The 27,974-nt window shown below is 42.6% G+C and overlaps 3 protein-coding genes across 3 annotated transcripts; 1 reads left to right on the forward strand and 2 right to left on the reverse strand.

Moving 5' to 3' along the window:
- Positions 1-232: 232 nt before the first annotated feature.
- Positions 233-16,564, reverse strand: LOC143332804 (forkhead box protein O1-A-like). Its single transcript, XM_076750604.1, has 4 exons — positions 15,807-16,564; positions 4,161-4,352; positions 2,535-3,733; positions 233-2,445 (listed from the first exon to the last, which is right to left on the reverse strand). Exons 1-3 carry the CDS (start codon positions 16,386-16,388, stop codon positions 2,558-2,560), a joined length of 1,950 nt encoding a protein of 649 aa, XP_076606719.1. The 5' UTR covers positions 16,389-16,564; the 3' UTR covers positions 233-2,445; positions 2,535-2,557.
- A 1,166-nt stretch (positions 16,565-17,730) lies between these two features.
- On the reverse strand, positions 17,731-21,325 carry mrps31 (mitochondrial ribosomal protein S31). The gene is made up of 7 exons (XM_076751152.1): positions 21,147-21,325; positions 19,942-20,433; positions 19,532-19,684; positions 19,280-19,423; positions 19,125-19,201; positions 18,759-18,899; positions 17,731-18,661 (listed from the first exon to the last, which is right to left on the reverse strand). The coding sequence occupies exons 1-7, from the start codon at positions 21,245-21,247 to the stop codon at positions 18,426-18,428; spliced, it is 1,344 nt and encodes a 447-aa protein (XP_076607267.1). The 5' UTR covers positions 21,248-21,325; the 3' UTR covers positions 17,731-18,425.
- A 233-nt stretch (positions 21,326-21,558) lies between these two features.
- On the forward strand, positions 21,559-27,345 carry taf6 (TAF6 RNA polymerase II, TATA box binding protein (TBP)-associated factor). Its single transcript, XM_076751150.1, has 15 exons — positions 21,559-21,777; positions 22,978-23,135; positions 23,282-23,368; positions 23,518-23,671; positions 23,765-23,821; positions 23,911-24,030; positions 24,529-24,650; positions 24,833-24,910; positions 24,999-25,100; positions 25,205-25,387; positions 25,558-25,632; positions 25,718-25,843; positions 25,941-26,114; positions 26,275-26,466; positions 26,767-27,345. The coding sequence occupies exons 2-15, from the start codon at positions 22,980-22,982 to the stop codon at positions 27,055-27,057; spliced, it is 1,917 nt and encodes a 638-aa protein (XP_076607265.1). The 5' UTR covers positions 21,559-21,777; positions 22,978-22,979; the 3' UTR covers positions 27,058-27,345.
- Positions 27,346-27,974: the final 629 nt, after the last annotated feature.

The following is a 27,974-nucleotide window of genomic DNA, read 5'->3' on the forward strand; positions in this document are numbered from 1 at the left end:
ATAAAGACATACAATTAACATTTTGCTTTTCTTCCTTTAATTGCAAGTTCACATGGTGATTTATGCATTGAACGGGTTACATAGAAAACAGCATTCTTTCAAAAATACCTGGATGTGGATATGACAACAAAATAAGACTGATGCCATTTTCCTGAAAATGTGTGTGTACATCGTTTCTGTAATGTCAAAGACACATGTAAAAATGCACTATATTCTCTTTTTATAAGGAAATATAACAGGCTCAAGCTCTTTCTTAAGCATTAGAAAATCTCATTTGTGTCAGGTAACTATTTGACCCCATGATAAAATGCTCCCATCACACATTTATTTTTGATCAATTTTAATAATTACAGAAGTACTCTTCTAATTCCACTACACAATTAGATTGTTTACTGAATTCCTTTCCTTGAGTTTTGTCTGAACAGGTGAGTATGCATTTTTAAACAGTCTTTCAAAATGAATAATTTCACATGAATTCATGGTTGAAATGATTTACTGTGCTGTCACAAAATATTTACTAGAAACTAATGGCTATAATCCTCAAACACAAGAAAACAGAGATACAAAGGCACACGACAGATCACTCTGAACAGGTCCAAACAGCATCAATCAAATACAAAATATATGTACAAAACTATGTCAAAAACAAAAGACAAATTCAATACATTGCTCACTGAGGAAAATGGCAGGAATAATTGCTTCAACACTTCAGAGGTAAAATATTTTGAGGTACGAGTTGTTATATATTTATTGATATAGTTTGCACTGAGATATGTAAACAACCATTTCTAACACAATCATACACACTATATAATACTAGTCTTGTAAACCCTTCATATACAAAAATGCTCTACTAAAGAAAAGACTATGTACAACATTTTAAGTCTGTGAGACCATGTAGGCACAGTGAAATGTGTCTGGTAGAGGAGACGACTCTTTGGTGCATAAAGGCTGTAGCTGCTGGGAAATAACAGTAAATAGCAAGCAAATCCTGTGCTGAGCCATTTAAACATTGACAGCCATCATCCATTTCAGTTTAGGATTTCATCACCAGCCTCTGTATCACGCAGCTGAAGTCAGGTGACGGCCAGACGTTTTCTTCAGTTTGTCTAACATATGTGGTTTTCAATTCTTTTTTTTTCAGAGGGCAACATCTCTAATGTATGTGTAATTTCCTTATTTGATGATAGTATAACTGATCAAAATACAGGTTAACAGTATTTAACTCAAATATAGTGGGGGCCTATATATTGTACGTACAGCATGGGCACACACATTTTTACAAGCATACAAAGTACAAAGCAAGAATCCAACAGCTACAATTAAAATATAAACATTAATAAATACCTTCATACTCTACATGAATGACAAATTCATTTCACTCAGAGATGCAGCTCGTCTCACAGTCTCTAAATGACAACTACGGCTGAGGAGATGTTTGGCTTGAGTGCTAAACTTGTGTACCTCCACATCTGTCTATAAGCATTTAAGCTGTGTGTAGAATCATATTTTCAGGATATGTGTCACAATGCAGGTGATCCACCAGGTTCTGCTTGATAAACCGGTGTATCATCTGCATAGCAACACACATCCTTTTAAGCCTATTTAGCCTAATGATCTCACTTCAAATGATCTTCTCAAATTGAACCCTTAAAAACCGACATTCTTGTCACTGATCGTGATATAGAATGTCAGAGTCAGCAGGTTTTGGAATCAAGAGAATGTGATATCAAGTCTTCCTTTAATGATTTGGGTGCCATTTTCAAATTATATCTAACATTTTAAGCACTGGTCCAGTGGTTAAGAAGTATTGCTGCTGCTGTGTTGGCCCCAAAATACGATGGTATTAAACTTTTTCCACTGCCTACAGAGCAGCATGTGGCCACTAACTTCTACTGAACTGTTGTGTCCTCAACGCACCCTGGAGCCCCACAGGTATTCTCAGCTGGGCCTATCAACTGCTGCACACACTGTCTTAAAACAAGCAGTGATTGAGCAGTGTTGGCCCAATGTAGCAGACTGGCCACAAATGGTGCATTTGGAGACATCAGTAAGCCACTCTAATACTGTTTTCTGTCAAACGTAATTTACTGTATATTTTCTATATGCCATGAATCAGAAAAATAAACAAATATATACATATTTCCAGTTTTGACAGGCTATTGTAAACAAGGATAGTTATGTTGTTTCTCATTCATTTTCTCTCTGTGGAGCTATCTTAAAATGCTTTTAAGCATGTTCACTGCTCTTGTGTCTTATTTCAGTATCGGCATCATGATAAACGTCTCTTGTTTACTCTCTTAAATGTCAAGTAATAACATGCACTGTTATACATGGAGCTGCAACTCAAGACAATGTTGTCAGATGCTCTGTGGAGAGTGATGGTGATGGCTTCTTTGGATTTATACTGTCCAATCTCTGAATGAAGGTGATGCTGAGAAAAACCTGTGAGGGAGAATGGAAAATGTTCAGGACATTGTATTTACTATAGTTTTAATATATGCACTTACTTCAAGACTAACTGTCATTCTCACCAGTTTGTGATCCACCCTGCATCCTAGCCTGAAACCCAGCTATGTGTGGTGGTCTTCACCCTCTGGGGAAACCCATGAGATGTAGTTGCAGGGTCAAAGTTAAAGTCCAGTGCTCCGCCATCCATGAGGGTGTCATGGAGGACAGTCTCCATGTCACATTCAAACCTCTCAATGGACATGTTGTCCAGGTCACTGGGCAGCCGCTCTTGATGATGACTGTGTGGATGAACCAAGCTAAGTTCCCTGTAGCCATTGTTGCTGCCATAGCTTGCCGAAACATCATTAGTGTGTGCAGGGTGTCCATGAGGCAGCTGCATGCATGTCCTCAAGCTGGTCATTCGAGGAGGGGCCCCTGAAAGACTAGTCAGACTAGTCAGCGGGATCATGTTACAGGTATTCAAGTCTCGTGAGGTTGAAGGACCCTGTCTATGTATAACACGTGGATTTACATGAGGAACTGGGTGAGGATTCATCATTTTTACTTCGTTATGACCCCCCATGCGGCTCTGGCTGCTGTAAGTGGGCATTAGGCAACCTCCCCTCCCAACCTGCGACACCTGTGTATCCCTAGAGGCCATCATGTCCCTACTGGCTTCTGCATCTGAGGTTAGCAGCTCTTTGAGGAGGCCAGCAGGGCAGATATACTGGTTCTCATAAGCCCCAAAGCCCGGCTTGGCCTCGGGGAGTGTCTGCATAGGAGCAGGGGACAGGGAGTTCATCCTCACCTGGCTGTACATGCACTTACGGTAGTCCTGTGGTTGTGGGGTCAAGCCTGTGGAGCTGTAGGGGCTACTCTGAAACATAGCAGCATTTGGGGAAGGTGAGGAGTCAGACCCCAGCTGGGGGGGTTTAGGAGACAGCAGGTTCAGGTTATCCAGCAGACTCTCCATGACGTTCTCTGAGCCATGTTGACCCATGGATCCAGCCACTTCAGACAGGCTGGGCAGGGTGGAGGTTATCTTGGTCCCCGCCGCTCCAGGATACATCATGTGGCTATCAGAGTCCCCCAGGTCATCCTGTTCAGAAGGGAAAGGGGAATGACGACCGCTCAGGGTGCTGGCGTCAGAGCTGGCGCGTGTCCTGAAGGAACTCCAGGCTTCAAAGTCCTCGTTACTGTGAGAGTTTGGGCTTCCCAGCCAGTTAGAGTACTGGGAGCCAGGGCTGCCTGCTCCTCCCTCAACCCCTTCCTGTACAGCCATCTAAGGATAGAAAAACATTAAAAGGTCACATGGGCGGCCATAAAAATTACAAGTGTATCATTAACTGAACATCAAAACTACAGGAGTAGTTTTTTCAAGGATACGCTTATTTGCTTTCTTGCTGAGTTAGATGAGAACAGCAATACCACTCTGACATCAGAACCTGCCACCAGCTACCAGTTAGATTATTTTAGCATTATGAGAGGTTAGAGCCAAGATTCCTGCACATACCCTCCTGTAAAACTACATGTTTTTACACTTCGGTTTTTGCTTACCTTCGTACAGAGCCATGCTAGCTGTTCCCCCTGTTTCCAGTATTTATGCTAAGCTAAGCTCAGTGAGAATTGTGAGAAAAAATATATGTCCAAATTATATATAGAATGACATTTTGCATGTGAGTGTAGTGTTAATAAAAGAGGGACTATACCTTTTTCTTTGTGGCCCTTCCTCTGCTCTTGGCCAGCTTACTGTTGTTGTCCATGGAGGCTGCTCTGCGTCGAGGTGACTTTCCACTCTTTCCCCCCTCTGGGTTCAGCATCCACCAGGAGCTTTTTCCCGTTCCCTCATTCTGTATGCGCACAAAGCGGCTGTGCAGGGACAGGTTGTGTCTGATGGAGTTCTGGATGGGAAAAAAGTGAATCATTTGTGACTTATCTGTGGACGTCACAGTAGACAATGGCCTCAAATTTACTCCACAACAGGATTTATTTTCCGTAGATGATTTCTATGACACTGAGCAACAAGTTGGTCAATGTCATTTTCCATACAGAGTGGAGAAGAAGCGGGTAGTTGAGTGTGAAGTCAAAGCCAGCAAGTGAACAGGAAGTATGCATCCTCCATTAACAATATTATGTCTGCTGAGCCCATTCCAGTCCTTCCTCGTACTCTCCAGCAAAAAAAGTTGGTTACTTTGGCATGAGGGAGCGAGGGACGGATAGGGTATGTGGTGTCATTTATTTTACACTAAATAAATATTTGGTACGCTTGCAAGACAGATGTCAGTACAGCCAGAGTGCAGTATCTGTTACCGTATAAGTGGACAAAATAAGATGGCATCAAACAGACTAAACGCACAACAGCATAACTGAACAGATTTTTCCCCAAACACAGGAACTTATAATGAAAGAAAAGTACAAACAATATATGGCCACCACCAGCCAAAACAACAGTTTATTTAAAGTTAGCATGTGAGTGCTTTTTGACTGTTTGACTGAGCATAATTAAAGGTGGAACGTCTACAAGATAAAATGACTGAAAGGGAACGGCAGACATGCTCGATGAGGAAAATACATCATATATCTTTATTTAAAATGCATTTCGTGAAGCTACGTATTGAACGCCTGCTTTGAAAAGTCCCATGTTGGAGTTTATTAGGGTGGTCATCCTACTCCCTCCTCACTGTAGGCCAAAAACATATGAATTCCATCATGTTTTATCTGCACAGCCCTATGCCAACCCTCCACCACCAGCAGCTCTGTTCAACCAAACTGAAAAAACAGCACATGAAAAACAAGAAACGTGGGTAAATTTAGGAGGCATGCTACCGAACACATGTATATTTAACATCTCTTCCATCACCAAAATTGTATCTACAGTAAACTGACAATGACTTTAGCTGACAAAGACAAACTCAGAATCATCCCAGCTGTTGGTGAAATGCATAAAGATCACCCAGACGCCTCTGGGTGTCTGTGTCTCGTCTGAAACCCAGAGACCTAGCTTGAAAACTAGGCCACTGAAAGAGTACATTCAAAGAAACTTTCCTGAATAAGACAGACTGTATTACTTTGGGTTTAACCAACCTGCACATTTTTTTCTATGTGGTCACATTTGTCCTTGTGCTAACATGTATACACCTAAAGCCTCATTCAGTCCATTTTCTCTAATGCTATGTTATGAACCCTAAAAAGGACGCAGAGGCGCCTCCTGCGGTAATTCTCTCAGGAAGAAAAACAACGCTGGTCGAGCAGCAGAGACATGGTCACACGGGGCACGCCGTACTGTACAGCCTGGTCTCTCCAGACAACATCTTCCTAATATGAAACTCATTGCTGCGCTGGATGGGATGGGTACAATAAAAGACCAAAGTACAACACAAGACGTACTTGCAGGGAATTTCCCCTGAATACCCATGTGAACGCAAAGCAGCTCCCTGCAGTTAGTAAAGCCAGATGTCCTCAACCACAGGATTCAACAGGGATATACAAAGCATGGAGATAAAGACACACATTCAAAACAATGGACTGATTGTCTGAGTGTGTCTCTGAAACGTTGACTTTCAGTCAGAATATGACTCAGATTCCATCATGTTAATATCACAGAATCATGTCTTGTTTAGTTTTGATTTATTACCCAATTATTAATTTAAATAACATTAATACTTCTAACTTCAGAGTAGAAAAAAGACCTATATTTAAAGGATTATTTCATATTGACGATGGCTCTATAAAGTGACCAAATAAATACATTTTCATTTTAAGTAGCTGCATAACCAGATTAAGAATTGTGGAACAAGCTTAAAAATATTGTGAGAATCCCTTTGGATGACGGCTGTAATACATCCTCAGACTATACATCAACAGCAGCCTTGTGAAGGCTGATCCTAGGAGTAAAGGCAGCGGGCTGTGCACGAATGAGAATTTTTTATTTAAAAAGAATGTGAGGGGAGGTTATGGAGTTCGAAGTGAGGCTGGGGAGGCTGGGGAGGGTGACAGAGCGAGATGTTTTTGCTGGCAGAGCTGGGGTCAATGAGTTCACTGTGTGCTGAACACGAGCTCCTCAGCCGGCGCTGACAGAGACATGCAAACAGGTTGGATGGAGCAGGAACAGAGAGAGGAGGAGAAGCATCAGATGTGACGTGCCGGGCCGGACTGTCTGTTTTCTGACTCACCGCAGCAGAACCTCCCATCCCCCACCCCCCTCTCCTGAACCGGACTCCTCCCTTCTCTTCCACTGACTTTTAAATAAGGCTTCCTGTGTCAGAGGACATCCTGCACATGCACACTGGGCAGACTTGAGGTGGCGTTAACACTCACTGCAGGGCCACAAAATCTCAATCTGACTTGTGCTCATTTGATTCATGACCTTTTGTCCCCCCCCCCCGCTTTTTTTTTTTTTTTACCCCCTCTTTTTACATGATCTCGACCTGCAACAGACGACAGGAAATGAGTCACTAGTGGAGGGAGATTTGAGCGGTGTGCTGCACAGATTCTAACCAGAGGACAGGTCTTGCTCACACGGCTGTGATCACTAGTGATATGCAAATATCTACACCCTCTGATCAGAGCCCACAATAGATCACAGACTGCATGACTGGGTCTTGGGAAAGACTATTCTCTGCTCGGCCTGGGATAATCCTTGTCTGAGACAGACCTCACCTCAGCCCAAAGAGAACAAAAGACATCCCCTGCCTCACTAAGTCAGGAGGTGCCCCACTCACACATTATGTCTCTGAAAGCCCAACCCAAGTTGGTCTGTATGTGTCATTGTTGCTAAACTTCTCTATAAAGTGAATTGTTATAGTCCTCACTTTTTAACCAGCTTTGAAGTGGTAAAATATGTGGGCACCTGTAGCTCATGTGAATGTGGGGCATTAAGAAACCTACATGATCTTTACTGACCTTTCTTGGCAACCAGGGAAGTTCCCAGACACAGATTATAGACGTCTGTAAGAAACATACGTAATTGTTGAGTAATCTATTGTCATATAATTCTGCTTTGCCTTTACCGCTTTTGACTTGAGGACAAAATATCTCGCATTGTGTTTGTGTGCGGGGGTGGAGGCATGCACATTTTTGTGTGCTTCAGATGTATTTTCAAAGCTTTGTAGCAACCAAAGATCTCTTTAGATTCTTGCTACTAGCCTTTAATGACTTTTATGTGCTAAGAAAATACAACTTTCATGTGAAAAAGAAAGCTCTGCGAGGAGCTTGTCGCATCTGACAGAAGCCTGCACTACCCAGAAGAATAGGTATGTTTTAATGTCACACTGGTCCTAGGTCAGCGGGTGCAAGGACGCCAGACATGGGAAAGATTTTTTTACTTCTGACATAATCTATTTTCAGTTTGCCCTCCGTAATGCCACATGTTGAATAGCACGCAGTAAATACAGTGCAGCAGAAACCAGTTGTCTCTCTATAGGCTGAGCTGCTGTGGGTCCACCTGCTGCTGCCCGGCTCATGTTAGCACTTAGAAGACTTCAAATGCACCCAATGCTCTCTAAATCATATGTGATCAATATCATCAAAACAAACTGCTGCGGAATGAAAGGACTCCTCCTACTCGACTTCAAAACAATCAAACTGACACAGCTGCTGTTGCTTGTGTAGCGAAGCATGAGGCTTGCAGTAACGGTCGCAGGGTAAGTAAACAAACAGGGCCCGGTTTGCAGGGACAGGTGCAGCCACAGTGAAAGTGGCCTCGCTTGAAACTGGTCCAAACATTTTACATACAGTGCCAGACACAACCACAGACAGGACAGAGGATCCCCCAGGAGACTGACTGCTGGAGACCAGCTGCTACTCAAATCAGTAACTCAGTTTTATATGAATGATGAAGCCTTGTGTTTAGTTAGTGATGAAAGACTAACGGCGATAAAGCATCTGTATATATCTGCATCGATTACAAGCAGTGGCCTCATGCAGTTACAGTCACAAAAATATTGAATGTTGATATTGTGATAAATATTGAGATGTTAGCTGATGTTTGTTGCTGTGAGTGCCGCTGAGTGCATAATAGTACAAATTATTGTTACACAACTGCATTGTCTTGCTTTCAGCTCGATATTCTCGCATTTGATTTATTTTGCTGTGATCTAGCGTTGCGTAACCTTTTTTTTTTTTTTTTTTTTAAAATTTTGGTACTTCTAATCAGAGCTTCATTGACCTCAGCGATGGGTGCAACCGCCCTCGGAGCTGCCCTCGTTTCTGCCTCAGAGGTTTTCAAACAAAAGTTGTAGAAAGAATGAGGAAACAAGTGGAACAATTGTCCATAAATCAAAAACACATTAACAGTGAAATAAGGAAGTATGCTAATCTTTTTGGCTGCCATTGACCAATGCGGCTGGGGCAAACTTCTTGACCAGTTTGTTGTTCATCCAAATGTTGGCTTCCAGAGCTCTCGGTCATGTAGGAAATACATTCTTCTGCTTTTTTTCTGCTCACTTCTGCTAATTAGCTGACTGCTCACAAAGTTAATTCACAGAGTGGCTTCCTATTAGTGATACGGGGGTGATATGTCTGAAATCAGCATCACAGCATGAATGATTATTTTTACAGTTACACGGATATGGTTGAATGTATGCACTCGCATATGAGATAATGAAACCGATGTTCAGTGTAAGAATGGCACCGGGCAAAACTCATGTAAGACAGAAACGTAAATACCTAATATTGTTAATTATTATTTCTAATTGGTCAGAAGCACTCCTTTTATAAAACGTAGACACAATGTGTTCATATCATGATGATACAATTCTGCTGCACGATCATGTTGATAATATTATTCTTGTCAAATTAACATTGAAGATGGGCACAAGAGCACACATGGTCACGTGATACCAGGTGCTATGTCACCAGCTGCTAAATAAAAAAAGCAAAAAAAAACCCAAAACCCCATAACAATAATCAATCTTGTATGACAAGTTGACACTGCTTGATTTAACATGTGCATCGTAAACACACTGCGTCTTCATCTTGCACTGCATGATTTTGCTGAACACAGTATGCAAAAAAAAAAAAACTTGTAGATGGCTGACAGTTAGAAATGTCAGTCATATTACAACCACTACAAAAGCAGTCGTATATCTGGTGTAAAGAGGAGAGCGTAGCATTTGCAGAGATTACAGTAAAAGGACGAGCCACTTCCTGACAGTGTCTTCCTGTGCACCCCTCCCCCCTTTTTCCTCTGACCCAGGAAGCGCAAGCAGAGTTGAAAATGAGCGTGGGACCTGACTTTTCTGTTACAGGGCGGTAAAAAGGCGAGCGCGCCCGCAGAAGAAGAAGAGCCTTGCAGCTCATTGTGGAGAGCAGGTCGCCTCTCCCTGACTCCAGGCACAATGCAGGCTGCTTCATTAACACTGAGCATCAAACTGAGTGACCTACTTCTGCAATGGCTTCAAAGGGGGACCATGAAAAGGGATGGGGAGCTTTGTGTTCGGGGTTCAGCTGTAGATAAACAAGGTGGCGGCCAAAGAGAATGACAGACACAGTTAAACATCCTCACGTGATGTGTTATTGATTAAAAAAGGACGCATGATTATACATGAATCACACTAAATATTCAGAAATACCAAGGTGATTAAACTTCATCTCTAATCTCTCTCAGCCTAATCTTGAGAGTGACATTCTTTGCACACTTTACTGGGTAAAAAAAAAGCCAACTTGTTGTTTGCAGGATTGGACACTAATCTCAATTACTATTGATCCCGTTTCTCTTTCTTCACACCATATTTCTTTGCCTCCCTCCACACCCACGTCCTTTATATTTTGCATAATGGATGTGAGGCCAGGTTCTTTTTGAACATAATATAGAGAGGGATTATTGTCCTGCGCAGGGTGGAGGACAATGCAGAAACCCACATGCCACAGATTCCACAGACTCACACACGTGTAACAGCAGACTGTACACAGGCCTCAGCCCACAGCCAGCCAGCCAGTCAGCTGACTGCTCCCCTCCTTCTCTCCTTCCCTGCTCCTCTTTGAAAGCCCCTGCCCCAAGCCTCCCTTTCTTCATGGGGTTACTTGAAGCTTTCAGTGGGCCTCTTAAGTTCAGGGCAGACCTCCCTTTTTAACCTTGTGATCCCAAGACAAATAGCTGGCAGTTGTTCTGGGTTTGTTTTTTCTTCTTTTAGTAACTTATTTTGTATCCTCTCTAATTCACACGCCAACAATTTAGCACTCTCAGGATGATTCATTTAAAAATTGACTCAACAGAAAGAAGAAACAATTAAACTGGAAATTTTCTAATTGTTTCGACAAATTTGAATAGTCTACAGCCATTCTAGCTCATCTCTGAGGCTCTTGAATACACAGGGGTGCTTGGACCTAATACAGACGTCAGCATGCGACCATGCTCGCAATGACGATGCTCAGTTTTGCTACAGTAATTTGCACTCAACACAAAATGCAGGTGAAGCAAATGAAAATGACATAAATCAAGGTGCTCTGATGCTAGATTAAAAGTTTCCATCCAATAGTTGTAGAGATATTTCAGTATGGACCAAAGCGGCAGACCATCTGGCGTGACTAAGGCTTATTTACGTGGGTTATCTGTGGAATAAACTTCAATTTCTGGTAGCAGTGATTCATTCCTTTGTTAATACTTGTGTATTATATATTTAGAGTATTGTATCGTTTCATTGGTCAAATTATTTCGGCAGGATCAAAGTCAGTAACTGAAGCCATTGTGGGGAAAATGTTAATTCATGGAACCATCATGCACAATCATACATGTAACTCGCACTCAACCAGCAGGCACTTTCATCTGCTGTCACTTGGTCTGAGGGGTGTTGTGTAAATGGTGGTAGAGTGAGATTTTCCACTTAGCAAATCAGCTCCTCCTGAATAAATACCGTCAGTGTGGTCTGTCAGTAGTTTTCACAGTATGCAAACATCAGGCACCAGATGGCACAATCAACAGGCTACTGATCTCACACTGTGTTAAATGAGATGGTAAGATAAACCTCTTCACAACGGCAGTGAGTGCACACATTACTGCAGGCTGCCGCCAAAACTGCATAGTAATCCATAAAGCACTGGTACATAAATACCCAAACTGTCTTATATCTGTATAGCACTATGAACCAATGGCTTTTACACACTTCACCCGTAACAAGTTCAATTGTACTTTCTTGCAATTTACATGCACGCAGAAGTTCTGTGCCAGTTAAACTCAGGGGTGCTACTTCCTGTTCCATTATTTAAGGTCACAGTTCACTGAGAAAAACAATGGCGGAACCAGTAAGATGGTAAAGTACCTTGGGTGCTGCGCACTGCCACTCATAGAACAACCATTATCCCAGGGGAACCAGTCCACCCAGTTGGCTGGGGGGGGGGCCTCTCTTGTGGCAAAAGCACCACGATCACTAAGCAATTTTTAGAGGGAAAACAAAAAAAATCTCCATGACATGAGGGAGACAGGAAGCTGTAGCGGCAGCAGCATCGCCCTCGCCCTGCCCTCCACCCACCTTCAGTTTTCTGGGCGGAGTGGTATAATCATCGATGTACAAACTCAACGCCCTCCACCCACTATGAGGTCTCTGGCTTATCTTTATCTGTCATTACAATCAGGGACGCTCACGCATGTGGATTATAAAGTCAATACAAAAACCAGGATATGACACAAAACATAATAATAAGCTGACTAATGATTTCTTTTAACATGCTGTGGGAATGCGGATTGGAATTAAATGACTTCATACAAAATTAAATGCACAAAAATGATCCATAAACGGCATCTCCTATTGGTTCCTCCTCTTTTTCCAGCCCTGACCCTCGTGTTTTGCAGGGCGGGGATGTTAACACATGGCACTGTTTTCCATCCACTCTGCAGGAAATGCATCACAGTTCATTGTGGGGGGACTGTGGTGTTTTTTTAACAGGAAAGTGCAAAAATAACTATTAGCCGGTGGTTCCAAGGCCCAGCGAGTGTGCCAACATTTAGGAATGCAGAGGTTGAAGTAGAGATGTGTTGATTTAATATCAAAGATAAACAAGCTGAAGCTATTGTTCTTGATGAAAATCCATAAGGACTCCGCGGCTTCATTGACTGGCTGCAGCAGAACCTTTCATTCTATCACTGAGCTCGGTAGTAAGCGAGTAAAATGTTCACCAATAACAAGAAGCATTTTAGCAGCGGGATGAAGTAGCGGGTCCAGCTACTTGCAGTGCAAACACTTGCATTGGAAGGTCTCTGCCCTGCTGAAGTGCCTTTCAGCGTCACAACTGAACTGTAGGTGACCTTGTGTTGGAAGCAGGCATAAGAGATTTATGTCATGTATTCGATGGTTGCACTCAACAAATCTGGGATATTTGTTATTATATATGTACTTATTTAGTTATGAGGATAAAACAAACAACTTATGATTGACTTTAAACCAGACTGAAAGTCTACAGCCATGTGAGGCTGCACTTAAACGCATCGCTGCTGAACATGCTAGTTGCATGCAGGTATAATGAGCTGAGGATGATGGGGATGTCAAAAAACTGCGCAGGTATTTGGTCATAAACTAAAGTGTTGGACAAACTGAAATTTTAATCTGATGTGGGTATTGATGAACAGTTAAAGGATCACCACAGTTATTACAGTTCACCCTGTGGGGGAACATGAAAGTATGTGGCAACAGTTGTTAAGACATTTCTCTAGAAACCACAAATGGGAATGTCACAGTGGTGCTAGAGGAAAAGTCAAGGGATCGACACAGTCAGAGGGGCTCAACCTCTGGAGATAATCAATCAAGAAAATTTCATGGCAATCCATCCGATGTGGTGGAGATATTTCAGTCTGGACCAAAGCGTTTGACCAACAGTGATGACTGTCCTGTTCAGTCACAGCATGATGAGTTTAAGACACTGATTAGTTGTTTGCACTTGTGGTTTGATGTCACTGATTGTAGCTATTGTTACAGACATTTATCACAAACGGTGCACTCTAAAATCAATACCAGTAAAATAAAATAGAAAGAATAGATAGTGTGTTATTCAAAAATATAGAGGGACCACTGCCAGTTATTTACAGATCTTGGCACTGAAAGCACAACTGGCCTTATTATGAAAAGTCCAACTCTCTGAACTCCACTTGAACAAACGCAAACACCTTCAGCAAAAGGCCTGAGAGAGGGCAGAGGAGGAAGCGATGGGATAAAGAGCAGCGATCCCTTTCTCCAAGCTGTAGCATCCGCTGAGGAAACTCTAGAAGACAGGGACACAAAGATATGAGCGCACGGCTCAGGAATGGAGGATGTTTGACGTTGTTCCCAGCATTCCCTTCTCCCAGCCCCTTCCCCTCCGACACACTCCCCAACACTGATTGAGCTGTTTGTGTCGCCTCCTGTTATTGTCGCAGGAGCTCCGAACGGTGTGCTCCACGCTGCTTCCCGGGCAACACTCCGCGTGCATTCCCACCACCTATATGAGCACCTATATGCAGCAAAGTGCAGTTGAAGAGTTGCAGAAAGACTAAGAAAAGGAGGAAGGGGAGGTTAAGGGAGGTGTAAGTCATGGTACAAGCTGTGATGAAGCTTTTCACAAGGGGGTGTTCAACAATGCAAACTATATTTGATTGAGGTTCACAAAGGCATTTCCTGACATAACCTTGAAATTACGTCTCAAGAGAATGCAGGGGTTGGAGGGAGAGCTGCATACTGAAATACAAATTTAACTTTTTTAATTAGCCTCTACTTTGGGTACATTTTTACTTTCTCTATCTGCTTTTGTCCATTCCTATCCATCACGGCTGTGTAACTTCCTCGGCAAGACAATATCAAGACCTGGATTAACATGTTGCTTTGCCAACTTCTCCCTTGTATGAAATATTTCCAATACATTTCCAGGCCGGAAAACACAGCTTTCAAATTTCAGGGCTGCAACAGGTTTTCCATGACAGTGGAAATCCTGCATAGACCATGAGTCAGTGTGTTTTGTGCTAATAGCAGACGAGATTGTTCCCACTGTTTGCTCGGGAACAGGAAAAGATATATCTGATATTTGTGTTGATCTACACAGTATTCCTGCACATTAACCACACTTCAACCATCACTCAGTCAAGGCTTATTGTCACACAGTAATGAAGCTGAAGGTTGCTCTGATGCCCTCAGTAGCCTCCATACTAAACATGGCATTATTTGTACAGTGCTCGACTTCAGGGTTGTACAGAGAGAACTGTTCTCAGGCTCATGTTGAGGATGTTTACAGGCAGATTGGCTGGCTGGTCCTCTACTGCTTTAGAGCTGCAGGTTTCCTCACTGACACAGCAGAGAGGTGTGTGTTACCACTGACAGAGGAAACCACTCCAAAATATCAAAGGTATCTGAGATGAGTTCAGAAAAACAGCTTGTTTTGCATTTTTACACAAATTTTTTTTTGACTCTCTCTCTCACCCTGACAGGGAAAATGGGAGGAAAAGTATCACTTTCTTAGTGAATGACCACCGCTGACCACTGAATGTGCACTCAATATTGGCCTGAAATAGGAGTTTTCAACTGAAAATGGAGCAAAGTGTATGTACTTCTATTCTGGTAGAGGTGACAGTTTGCTTTGAATAAAAAGCCAAGCACTCATCTATGCTGCCTGTCAGACAGGACTTAGTGAGTGGACAGTAATGTTAAGGCTGAACTGTTAACTGCGTTTCTGCTTCCACAAACCAAGTGAACACACTGCTGTCTAGATGGGATCAAAGAACCATTTGTGCAAACACATACAGGTCAGAAAGGTGCTGGTGCACTCTCTCTCTCTCTGGGTTAAATTGCTCAGTCATGTTGGACTGACCACATCTCAATGGGTGATGTCACACCAGGTATTTTGCAGCTGACAGTTGGGGAGTAGAAAAAAAAACACAGGCTAAGAACATTCATTTTACACCTGTGAGTTTTCTATGTGTGAAAACCTTGAGGCCTATTAGTCTCTATTTATTCCCAATAATAGGACAGTATTCAGCAGAATAAGATGGGGCCAGTTTTTAAACTACTGTGTTCAGACTTACAGTGACTTAAGTGACTTTTTGCTGCTTTTTACGCAGCAATACAGAGAAATGAAACTGCAAAAGACAAAAAAAAAAAAAAAAAAAAAAAAAAACACGTTTCTTTGCTGATATCTTTTCCCACTTTCTCCACATTAAGCAGAGCAGATGTTGCACGGTATTCAATGTTCTCTTTAAATATTCTTTAACAACTTTAAATAGCTCCTGACCTTCCTTTCACCAAATTTACACACGCGCATGTTTCACAGTTTTAGTTTTGATTTGGATGATGTTCTTAGTGTTGAGAGGTTTCGCCGCACGTTCATCCTCAACAGCTGGGTGATTCTGTGCGCGCGCACTCACACTGACAAGAAAGCCTCACGCGCACGCAGCCACTCACCTTCCAGCCCGCGGAGCTGTTACTGTCTCCTTTATCGTTGAAGTAAGGCACGCTCTTGACCATCCAGTCGTAGATCTGAGACAGCGTCAGCCTCTTCTCAGGTGAGCTGTCTATCGCCTTGGTGATCAGGTCAGCGTACGACATGTTGCCCCAGGCGTTACGACGGGACGAGCTGCCCTTCCTCTGGCCGGAGCTGCTCAAGGGTGAGACCCCAGGAGGGGGCACCTGTTGATGAGGCGGCAGCTGCGGCCCCGGGAGCTGCTGCTGCTGCTGAAGATGATGGTGGTGGCGGCGGTGATGTAGATGCGCACAGTTTCCCTCCCGACACAGAAAATCGTTGCAGGGCAAAGGCGGTTTCTGCTCGGCATACTCTTCATAGTCCTCCTCCAACAAGCCGAGGTTACTGATGAACTCCGCGTTTCCTCCCGGTTCCTGCTGCACCGACGGTGCCGGGGAGGATGTGTTGGAGCTGGCCGGGTCGTTGAGCTCCGGTCTGGGCAGCGGCCAGGTGCAGGATCGCGGGCGGGAGAGAGGCTCAAATTCCGGGTCTATTTCGACCTGTTGTGGCGGTACCTCGGCCATGTCAGGGTCAAAGCGGCTCTTACTGTCACACAGACGCTCACATACAAAACAAGTATGAAGTGATGAAAAAAATCAAGCAGGTGATAAAAATGTTGCGTTCAAACACCAGCTTCCAGAACTCAGCCAGAGATTTGTAATTTCAAAGTCAGAACTGTTTCGTTCAGGGTCCTCAGTGAAGTTCACACCATCCTGCACCGACTTGTTGCAACTCTCAAGTCTGCCGCTCTGACAGTGACACCCGTACAGAGTCTGATGCTGCCTTCACGGCCCCTTCACAAGCTCCGTCTTCTGAACCAGCCCCTTGACGGTGCATTCAAGTGCTGTTTAGATGGGAATTGACTGTGTGAAATCAAAAGTGCGTTATATTATATGTCTTTAAAAATAGCAGTCGAGCTTAGATAATCAATTAGCACACATTTATGCTCTTCATGTGAACTCCACAGCATTGTTATAAGGATCTGTGCAGACTCAGGGGAAACTGTGCATGAGCTTTGTCATGAGTTACTGTCCTGCATGACAGCCATCTAGACAAAAAATTAACGTCTGTGTCAGCTAAGTTAAGCAATGAGTGAAAATACAGAAGGCCTCCTAGTGATTAACACCAGATTTATAGCCATATGATGAGTGATCGGTTTTTGGCTGGTTGCTTACGATGTTAATATCCAAAACGCTGCCATTACTTCACAAAATGTTACGACACCACTTTAATTATAGGTTGGTCTGTCTCATCCTGTGCAATATATTTAATCCAACACGTCACTGCATTGCAGAGGGAGCTTTTTGATGGAAATATCTTGCTCCCTGCCTTGTTATAAACTTGCTCCTAGCTTTATATGGAGCCACAGCTGTCAGTGGTGCCACCTAGTGGGTTATTTGCATCTAAGAAATCTCTGGACAGAACCATGTGTCTTGACACACAAACACACGTTTTGTGCTTTCTATGGTCCATACATCTAAAACGTAATCTTTCGATTGCCAACATCTTATCATGCCAATCTCAACTGTGTTTCAGGAAAAGTGAACAAAATGTGGAAATGAGGCACTTTCAAATGCCAAGCTCTCATTTTCCACACTTTCTCAGACAATAGATTGCGGAGGGTGTTTTTAGACCACAAGGAATCTGTGTGGTACATTGTTAACATGTTTTTAACTTTAAAAGCACTTCCCTTGCAAAGGGCACAAGGTTCAAGGTCTCATTACACTCCTACTGTAAACCTGATCTGAGCCCTGAGATGCTGCACACAGTTTATACTTTTTCCACGACCTGCCTGGGAAAACACCATTAATCATGATCACACGTGTTTGTATGATCTTCGACACAGTAACAGTACAAAAATATTTTCATCAACCCTTTTTCTTTGAATGTGAAGGCCTTTAACAATCAATCCTGCTTCACAGTCACACTGTTGTTTTTTTAAATGCAACTAACCCGCAAGCATGTCTTGATGTAAAAGTGAACTTTTTCTATAAATAATTTAATCAAGTTAATCGGTGTAATTCAACACAACTCTTGTGCATCACTTAACTGCACTGATATGACCATAATTACGTCTGGAAGAAATGTAGCATATCCCAGGCACAGAAAATCCAAATGTCTTTTCCTGCAAGTGTGTCACAACATTAGTGACACATTATCATTAGTTAACTGCCTGTGTGAACAAATAATCAGTGGTTAATGTGTGTAAGTGGCAGAACATGAAGAAAAAAGCCATGACTGTACATCTGCTGCTTTATATTGTTTGTACACTTTGTGCAAGCACTTATACGAGCAACGTTTCACTTTCTCTCTGCACATTTGTGTGACAAGCCAACTCTGAGGTGATCAAACAGTGATTCTATCATCTGATCAACATTCTATAAACAGGAGATACTGTACAATGTTTGACACTGGGACACAGACTTGATGCCAGTCCACTCGAACAGGAAAAACCAAGCCGGGCCTCTATGGAACCTGTTAAACCACATGGGTAAACATGATCACAGCTGCAAAGCCCTGCTGCTTTATGAGTCCACAAAACATATCTAGTTGTCTTAAGCTCAGTTGAAGTAAACGTCCGCCTCCTTGAGGACTTCCTCTTTTTCTTGGAAGTAGTCTCTGAACCAGGAAATGTGTTCCTTCTTCTGTTGGATTGTAAGATAAGGGTTTCTGGACAGACCGGCCACCACCAGCTCCATGAAGTGACGCACTGGTCCCTGACGGGGGAAACCCTCCTCCAAGTGTTTCACTAAGAAGACGTGTTCATCGAAGGAGACACTGGCTTCCTCTTCCAGGCCTAACACAGAGCAAGGGGACACTGTCAGTGCAGTCCCTCAGCCAAAATTCATTTTTTAGTTCTCTAAACATTTAACTAGAATACAATCATTACTCACCAGCTTCATTGTTGATTGGGTACTGCCACATTTTTCCCTCTTTGGTCCACTGGATCATTTCCTCAAGGCTGTTGCGGGGCATTTGGTCGGCTGACACAGCCAACTGATGAGCAAACTCCATGTCCCATAGAGAGGGCCGTGCTGAAAATAAGACAGCAGCGTTATGGGCAGATGTCCCAGTGAACTCAAAACCAAAACTTTTTACACTGACTGGCTGCATGACATCACATGACAATGTGCACCAATGACGCTCTATTCTCTTTACAACTAGTTTGTCTTAAGCAACACATTTCATTGGTTTAAATCATCTACTGTGAGCTTACAATAATAGTAGACTTAAAGAAGAAAAACAAAATTCCTCATTACCAACTGTTGATTCAACTCCTTTTTCATCAGCACTAGGGGAAAAGATGTGAAGCCTTTTGCCTGAGAACAATTTCCTCCTAAAGAAATAAAACGAGCATTAAAAACAAGGCCTATCTCAAAAACTATCTGAGTGGAGATGTGATGGAAGTACTTACCTTCTGCGAACACTGTCCAGCTCACCAGTGATTCCCCTTTCACTTGTGTACCCTTGTCCATCTTCATCAAACTTGATCTGATTCACTGCCCAAGTGTTGTATCGGTTTGTTGTTTTTCCTACTTTCATGTCAGCGATAATTACTCTGAGAAAATATTGTTGGATTTATGTTTATTACATGTGAATTTTTCCATTATACAGAATGGAACAAAAATAAAAAGAATCGCAGTGAAGACAGGTACTAGACACATACCCAAGGTTGTTCACGTTGCCTTTCTTCTGAGCCTCAGTGACAGCCTCGTGCTGCCTCAGCTGCCTGAGGAGCTCAGACTCGGCCTGGCTGCGGTTAGGCAGGGTGGAGGCAGCAGCAGACGCAGCCGCAACCAGTTCAGGATTCAGTGTCTCACTAAAACAACACAGTGCAGAGAGGCTGGAATAAGAGGAGGAAGAGAGACCAAGGCTCCAGATATCCTCCCAAGATTAGGGTTTAGAGGAAATAACAAGTTTTCAAACACAAAGTAGTGCTCATTTCAGCAAGCTGAGACAAAAGCCAACTTTTCGTTGCTAATGTTGTGAAAAAGCAGAAAACTTAAAGCTCTGCACTTTAACAAGGCAGTGACACCTGGCGAATAACGTCTCCCACTTCAGCCCCTCCGCTCTCACCTCTGTGATGAAGCCTCCGCTGTAGCCTGCTGAAACATACTAATGGTGCTCTCCATAGCTGGTAGCTTTGACGTGGGTTGAGACTCAAAACTTTGCTTCCCTTCCAAGTTTTTGAGCTTCCTCTTATTAGTTACTTCTACCTTCATGGCTCCAAGAAGGTCAAGAAGACTCTCTTTCCCACTCTTAGCTGCATCAGTCTTCACTTCTTTTGGTGTTGCTGCAACATGTTCAGTTTTAACATTCATCTGCTGCTGTGTGGCACTCCCATCATCTGCCTGTAACGCCACTGGTTCCTCACTTCGTTCGCCCATCTTGATGATGTCGCTGTCATCTTCAGCTTTCTGTGTGACCAAAGCTGGACTTCCTGTTGGGTCAGCCTCTTTATCTGCATTTGTTTTGTCATCTTGATTTGAGGAGGCAACATCGTTTTTCTTTTCACAGAGTCTGACTGAACTTGTGCTGAGGACTCTGACTCCACCTCCATTTGCAACCCTATTTTAGAACAAAACAGAGTTAATCTTCAAAAGGAGCAACAGTACAAATATTCAATATTAAAACATGACAATTATTATCAGGGTTGGGCAATACTGTTGTAAAATAACACCATGGCATAGCAGGGGTTTTCTGCAATATGATATTCTTGTCAATGTGATAAAACTGAAACACTTGATTGTTTGGCTCTTTTCCCCTCAGATCTCATAACGACGGTGCTCAGAAGACCTGAGAAGAACAATATACCGATCTTGTTTTGAATGCCTCTCTACATAATAGTCTGTGAGCCTGCACATGGTGGGAAGTAGAGACTACGGTAGTTTTTAAGTCAATAACACTGTCAGAGGGAGGTTAAGTTGATGGGTGGGTCCGTCCTCTCTCGATGCAAACAGTTTTATATTCGTAACTTCATAAACATGTTACCATGGAAACTACCTGACAGTGATGCCCTTGAACAGCTCGAAGAAATGTCAGTCAAAATGTCCCGCCCCATCAGAGCAGGTTTGAGTACGCTAATAGCTAAAGTTAGCTGTCTCTTCCTCAGTCTTTACTGAAAGCTATTTCGAATGTACATTGTTGTCAGTGTAAAAATGCTGTCCACATGTTCCTCAACAAAAATACATCACTCAACAAGCCAGTAAGGAGCTGCCGACATTAATGTTAACGTAGTCATTCTGTGTTTCATAATGTCCCGTTCAGTCAGTCAAACTCACCTTAAACCTGGAGTTGCAGCCTTGTCGCATTTAGCTAGCAACACACAGGACTCGTAGACACTGGCTGAAACATTTCGAGTCAGGAATAAAAATCTAAACATGTTTGCTTCTTGCAATGTCCTTCCACGTTCCTGACGTTAGTCTTCGTTGCTACAACATAAGGTCGCCCCCATAAACTCGAGAAAATCTTTGGTTCCGGTCAACGGGGTAGACTCTTTGAGTAAAGTGCCGATACTCTCTGTAGGAAAACTACCATTTGATTCAGTTATAATGCGAAAATATCAAATTGTAGTATATGTTATTTTGCCATTCAAAACACCTCTCCTAAGTTGATTTTTAATTACTTTTCGATAAACTGCTATTCATCCTGTGAGGTCCTCAATTATAACTTAGTCTCGCGATATCACGAACTGAACGTGACTCAAAATGGCGATGGAATACAAGCGCTAATTCACGAACGGACTTCTCTGCTGCAAGCCGAGAATTAGTTATTTAATTATATCGAGAGATGGATATGCATAGAGAAGACATAGCTTTGCGAAATAATTATTGTTGCAAATCTCAACATTGACTGTATTCAATTGTAAAAGTTCCAGCTTAAAACTCAGAAAGGAGACAAACTTCCTACCAGGTAAAAACGTCAACGAAAGCTAAGTTACTAGCATGGAAGCTAACATACAGCAAATTTAGCTCACTGTAATCTTATATTAAAGAAACATGCAGTCGCTAAGTGGCTTAGAATTAACACTGTTTTCACTTTGCTATGAAGTTGCTGTATTTGATTGAACATACCGTTGGTGTGGCTTGTGTGGTGTAACGTATGTAGTGACCTGGTGATATTCCGTCGGAGTGGTTAACCCGCTTTCTGTGTAGCTCAGTGTGTTTGTTTACACACATGAAGTATAAAACCCCATTTTAAAAAGTATTCATCCCTCAGTCGTCCATCTTTGTCCTGCTACATTGTTTTACAACACTGAGTCATGGATGTAATCAGGGTTATTGACATGGTTAACAGAAAAGACTTCGTATTGTCAATCTTTACGTTACAATTCGGCTATTTGAGTACAGGTATGAAACTTGTAAGTATCCCCTTCAAGTCGATATATAATTTAGTCATATTCTGTTGAAACGATTGTCTTCCGTGTATGCGGATAGGACCGTATTATATCTATCTGGGCGCTCCTAATCTTTTTCTTGCTTAAACTCTTGTCAAGTTGAGGATATTGAACTGCACTTTTCAAGTTATGTCACATTTACGATTGGATTGTGAAAACCAGTTATATTTAGGTCTGGACTTCAAGATATAAACATTCTGTTTACCGTTGTTTTCCGATTGCACTCGTGTTATCATGCACCTGCATGTCTCCCAGGGTGTGTGATTTTTGGCTTATATCAAATATAACATTTGTTGCCAAAAAAAACTCTAATTTTGGTCTGATTAGATCACAGAACTTTCTTACACTTTGTATCTTTGACTTTCTCACATGACCCTTGGCAACACTCGCTGAGATGTCATAGAAGGCTTTTTTTACATTGACTTTCCTTTTATCATCGTCCTGTAAAGCTGCAGTGAAATACCCAGACAGTACTTGTTGTGTCTCCCATCTCTGCCATTGAAACCTGTACTTCCTTCAATGATTGGTCTCTTCAGTGGCATCTCCAGCCTGCTCCAGGCAGATATGTGTATACTGTAGTTGTGTCACATGGTTGTGAAAATTTAAGGCTGCAGTGAAAAACGAGTGTCCCCTTGATAAGTAGAGTACACCTGTGTGATTTAGATTTTTTGTGTGTACATGTGAGGAGTAATATTCACACCTGTGTACTTTGTCAGCCATGGCGGAGGAACGTCGGCAGAAGCAGTGTTCGGTCGTCCTGCCCACAGAGTCCATGAAGGCCATGGCAGAGTCTGTGGGAGTGGGGCAGTTGCAGGAGGAAAGCTGCATAGCCCTAAGTGAAGAAGTCAGCTACAGGATAAAAGAAATAGCACAGGTAATTCGTGGATGATTGAAGCACATGTTTTGTTTGTGAGTCTGTAATTTAACCAGTAACCTCAGTCTTGAATGTCTTAATTAATGTCTGATCAGACATGAGCTTTATTTTTGAATTGGTCTGTTTTCTTTCTTCTTTTGACACAGGATGCTCTCAAATTCATGCATCATGGGAAGAGACGTAAATTAACCACCAGTGACATAGATAATGCCCTCAAACTAAAAAATGTGGAGGTAAGGGAGAACATGCTTACATTCATTGAAAGAGGACAATTTTTAATGACTTAATTAAACCACCTGATGGATATTATCGAAGGAAAGCATGAAGTGGGTCTTCTGGTCTGGTTTCTCTCTGAACTCTATGCAAATCCCTCTCGTTATAGCCCCTGTATGGGTTCCAGTCGCAAGAGTTTATCCCTTTTCGCTTTGCAAGTGGTGGTGGAAGAGAGCTTCACTTCTATGAGGAAAAAGAAGTCGACCTCAGTGACATAATCAACACGCCGCTCCCCAGAGTTCCACTAGATGTGTCTCTCAAAGGTACCCATATGATCAGTGCTGCATGCTGTTGTTGTCTTGTTTTGGCTGCATGGTTTGTAAGCTTACGTATGCTGCTTGTTTGTTAATCCATAGCCCACTGGTTAAGTATTGAGGGGATGCAACCAGCGATTCCAGAAAATCCACCGCCAGGTGAGTCCTGTTTACAGTTTCTCCCCTTAAAACACAGAAAGACATCTGGAGGAACAGTTTGTAATTTGTTTTTATTTACTGCATTTCAGCACCAAAAGAACAACAAAAGATTGAATCTACAGAGCCCCTCAAAGTTGTCAAACCTGGTCAGGAGGAGGATGGTACAATTCAAGGCAAGGGCCAGGGGGCAGCAGCTGCTGATGGCAAAGGTCAGTATCTTGTGTTATACTGAAATTAAATGTTGTAATTTTGTTTTAGATATTGCTCACCCGCCACTAGCCAACCGACTTATGAATGACTGTTTTGGTCCTTGTAATTTTCGCTGGGAAATGTGTGCGAGTGTTGAGTTTGCTACATTCCACAAGCTCTCTTAATTTTTATTTAGGTGTGACATTATTCTGGTTCACCAAGCTGTTTTTTTTCCCCACTACCTCTCTGTTGTTGCTGGCCTCTCTGTGCTACTCGTTTAGCTTTTCCGTCTAAATGAGAGTGTGTTGCTCTCACACATGCTTTGGAGGCAGAGCATTAATCTAGCAAAATTAAAATGACAAAAAATTAAGCAAAAAAGACAAAAACAACAATAGACTGCAGATGGATATTTGTCCAGTCGTGTAACCCTGCCTCCAACTTTGCCTCCTTCGTTCCTCCATAATGCTTAATGATCATATATGCCTCCTTCATCCCGTGTGATCCCCTGTCTCTTTCAGGAAAGGAGAAGGGTCTAATAAGGCTGAAGCCACGCAGCACCCACGAGCTGTCTGTGGAACAGCAGCTTTACTACAAGGAAATCACAGAAGCGTGCGTTGGCTCCTGTGAAGCTAAGAGAGCTGTAAGTCTGGCCTGTCTATATTTCTATATGATTTATTTTATACATGCTGAGTGATAACACATTTTATCTCATTTTGCAGGCTGTCAGGAAATCAGCAGTTAAAAAACTCTGCCATAATAGTTGTTTTAATCTTGTTTGTCTGTCACTATTGTTTGATAAATGTTTCCTCTTGTCTCGTTCAGGAAGCTTTACAGAGCATCGCTACAGATCCTGGACTCTATCAGATGCTTCCAAGATTCAGCACATTTATATCTGAAGGGGTGAGCTGTTTTTCCAGCTTCAGCAAATTTGACTCCCCTTGTATAAACGCCCTCTGCTGAAAGCACTGACTTTATTCTGTCCTCAAAGGTTCGTGTAAATGTGGTGCAGAACAACTTGGCCCTGCTGATTTATCTCATGCGGATGGTCAAAGCTCTAATGGACAACCCCACTCTGTATCTGGAGAAATACGTGAGTGCAGAGCACAAACAAAATGTTGTATTATTTCTTTGAAGGTTACAATCTCAATAAACCCTTTCATTCTAATCTTCTCATTTTTCTATCTGTATTTGTAGCTGCATGAGCTCATCCCAGCTGTGGTGACGTGTATTGTGAGCAAGCAGCTGTGTTTGCGACCAGATGTTGACAACCACTGGGCTTTACGGGACTTCGCCGCTCGCCTCATGGCCCAGAGTTGTAAAACCTTCAGTACTACGACCAACAACATACAGTCTCGTATTACCAAGACTTTTACAAAGGTGGGTTTTTGCGTTGTGTATTTTGCTGCATGGATAGTTTTAGAATGTTTCCGCCAACCACGGATACAGTATGTTTGGAGCGATCACTTGTTCCAGATCAGCCTTAGTCTCTTCATTTAACCTGGACACCACTGTTTAAAACACTAAACCAGACTGCCATGTTTCCTCAGAGTTGGTTGGATGAGAAAACCCAGTGGACGACTCGCTACGGCTGCATCGCTGGACTTGCTGAACTTGGAGCTGATGTGAGTGTGATTCTGTTTTCCTTGGGTCTTTATCACTTTTACTCTTTTGGATCAACACCAACCTCCTGGTTTTATCCTTTTGTAGGTGATTAAGACGTTGATCCTTCCTCGGCTTACTGTAGAGGGTGCTCGCATCAAAGCAGTGATGGAAGGACCGGTGGTCTCAAATATTGATAAGATAGGAGCTGACCACGTTCAAAGCCTGTTACTGGTAATACATGAACTTCTGTGATTCTGCATTTGTGAGCTTAAACAGTCGTTCACCATTACTTTGTTTCCTATTCACGAAACGTGTTTGTATTTCAAAGAAACACTGTGCAAGTGTTATCGCCAAGATACGACCTCAGCCTGACAACGTGGAGCAGTATCGGACAGACTATGGATACCTCGGGCCTATGCTCTGCTCCCATGTAGTGAAGGCCAGGACTCAAGCAGCGCTGCAAGCTCAACAAGTGAACCGAACCACGTTAACAATCACGCAGGTACATTTAATACTTGATGAAAACATGTTTAAAAGAAGTAAAGTTGCCATAAAAACATTGGTGTGTGTCATTTAGGCATCACACAAACCTTGCAGAGTGATGTGAGAGGAAACCAGCACACAGCTGTTTCAGTCATGAGTGATGGCTTTCTTTCTTGCAGCCTCGTCCCGCCCTCACAGTCTCACAAAGTGGGTTAAGTGGGTCGGCAGGGCCACGCACTCCCAGCATCATTAAGGTCCCAAGCTCCCTCACCCTGATGTCCCCTCGACCGGGGACCCCGTCGCAGCCATCTCCCCCGGCAACAAAATACATCGTCATGGCAACCAGTGCAGGAGCCGCCTCAACTCAGCAGGTAGGCCTGATTTCTCATCAGCATGGTGGAAGTTTCCACCTTCACATGTTTATATTTATAAAATGATACGATCAAAATATTAAACTTTTTAAAAGTGTTTTTAATCTTTTTATTTTTATGTCAATAATGCAGAATAAACAAAAATGACTGAATGAAGACAGTATAAAGAAAGTGTATACTTCTAATAAATTATTGTTACTAGTGTGATTGGTGTGAAACAGGCCTCAAAGTTCATTTTCTGTCTATAGAAGCCAGACCTCAGAGTATGAATTTACACCTGTCCCTTTATCTTCCCTCCAGGTAATCACCATCAGCTCTTCCCAGTCAGCCTCACCGGTCACTAGCACAGTTCCCAGCGCCCCTTCGACCTTGCAGCCTCTGGTAAAACTGGAGCCCGGCGGTGGACCTGGACTGACCGCTTCACGACCTCTGCAGAAGTACATAGTAGTGTCTCTGCCCTCGTCTGCCTCTTCGTCTTTGGAGACTAAGAGCTCTGTGCTACCAACCTCTATCTCCTCTACCCCAGCAGAAGCAGGGTTGAAGCTAGACAGGTCTGAGTCTCCTGGAGCGAGCACACAGTCGCCACACTGAGACTTGTATACGTAGTGGAGGTTTTTTTTTTTTTTTACCATGTTGGTGCAGCTGAACACACAAGGAGGTTTGTTTGGGCTGAACTTGAAGGGGTAAACTCTGCAGTGGTATGAAGGGGAATATCTGAACTCTTGACTGATAAAGAGCAAATGTGACATTGTAAATATGTTAATGCCCAATGAAAACTGAGGTCCATTTGTGAGATCTGTAATGTTTCAGCTTATATTCTAATTGATTTCATGTTCTTTTTTTTACTCTAAAATAAATCAGATTTTGTATGAAATTCTTTATCTGGAAGTGATTTTCTGTTTCTATTTGAATTTTTAAGAAAAAGCTTTGGCTTCGTTAATCAACATCAAATATTGAACACCGAAATATCTCAAATAACTGCTCAAACAGCAACTACCTTATGCTCTGCAGCTGGTTTGGCGTCAGTTTAAACCTGTTGTTGCTAACAGAAAAGTTAGGTAGGGCTGAGATGAAGAGCAGTGTGTTTGTGTCTTATTCCAAAGGATTATTTATTATTTTGAACAGGAGCCTTCATGAACACCCGGGGAAGACGTACATGAGTCTGAAGAGAAATCAGATCATCAAATTGCAGCTGATACTTGACTGTTACCCTTTGTTTAAAACAGGTGTATGTTTAACAGCAAGGTCAGAATCTCATACCGCTCCCCTCTACTCTGTAGATTGTGGCTGCCCATAACTTTTACTGAATTAAAATACTGTAATACTATTGAAGACAATACTCAATAAGTGATACGTAAGTACTCAAGAAGTACTTCAAAGAGGTAAAAGTATTTGAGTAAAAGTGATGGTTATATTCCACCTCCTCGCCCTGTCAGTTGGCAGCCAAACTTCCAGAGGTGCAGGCATAAACATTTTAAAGAACGTGAAAAATGTAAAGGTACAAGACT

Source organism: Chaetodon auriga, chromosome 15 (assembly GCF_051107435.1).
Source record: "Chaetodon auriga isolate fChaAug3 chromosome 15, fChaAug3.hap1, whole genome shotgun sequence".
NCBI lineage: Eukaryota > Metazoa > Chordata > Actinopteri > Chaetodontiformes > Chaetodontidae > Chaetodon > Chaetodon auriga.

Coding starts and splice junctions, on each gene's coding strand:
- LOC143332804 (XM_076750604.1), bottom strand. CDS start 16,388: ATGGCCGAGGTACCGCCACAACAGGTCGAAATAGACCCGGAATTTGAG. Junction 4,353..15,806: donor ACAGCTCCGCGGGCTGGAAG/GTGAGTGGCTGC, acceptor TTTCCCATCCAG/AACTCCATCAGACACAACCT. Junction 3,734..4,160: donor GAAGGGCCACAAAGAAAAAG/GTATAGTCCCTC, acceptor TTCTATCCTTAG/ATGGCTGTACAGGAAGGGGT.
- taf6 (XM_076751150.1), top strand. CDS start 22,980: ATGGCGGAGGAACGTCGGCAGAAGCAGTGTTCGGTCGTCCTGCCCACA. Junction 23,672..23,764: donor ACTAGATGTGTCTCTCAAAG/GTACCCATATGA, acceptor GTTAATCCATAG/CCCACTGGTTAAGTATTGAG. Junction 23,822..23,910: donor TCCAGAAAATCCACCGCCAG/GTGAGTCCTGTT, acceptor ACTGCATTTCAG/CACCAAAAGAACAACAAAAG.
- mrps31 (XM_076751152.1), bottom strand. CDS start 21,247: ATGTTTAGATTTTTATTCCTGACTCGAAATGTTTCAGCCAGTGTCTAC. Junction 19,424..19,531: donor GGCAACGTGAACAACCTTGG/GTATGTGTCTAG, acceptor ATATTTTCTCAG/AGTAATTATCGCTGACATGA. Junction 18,900..19,124: donor AGGAGTTGAATCAACAGTTG/GTAATGAGGAAT, acceptor TCTTATTTTCAG/CACGGCCCTCTCTATGGGAC.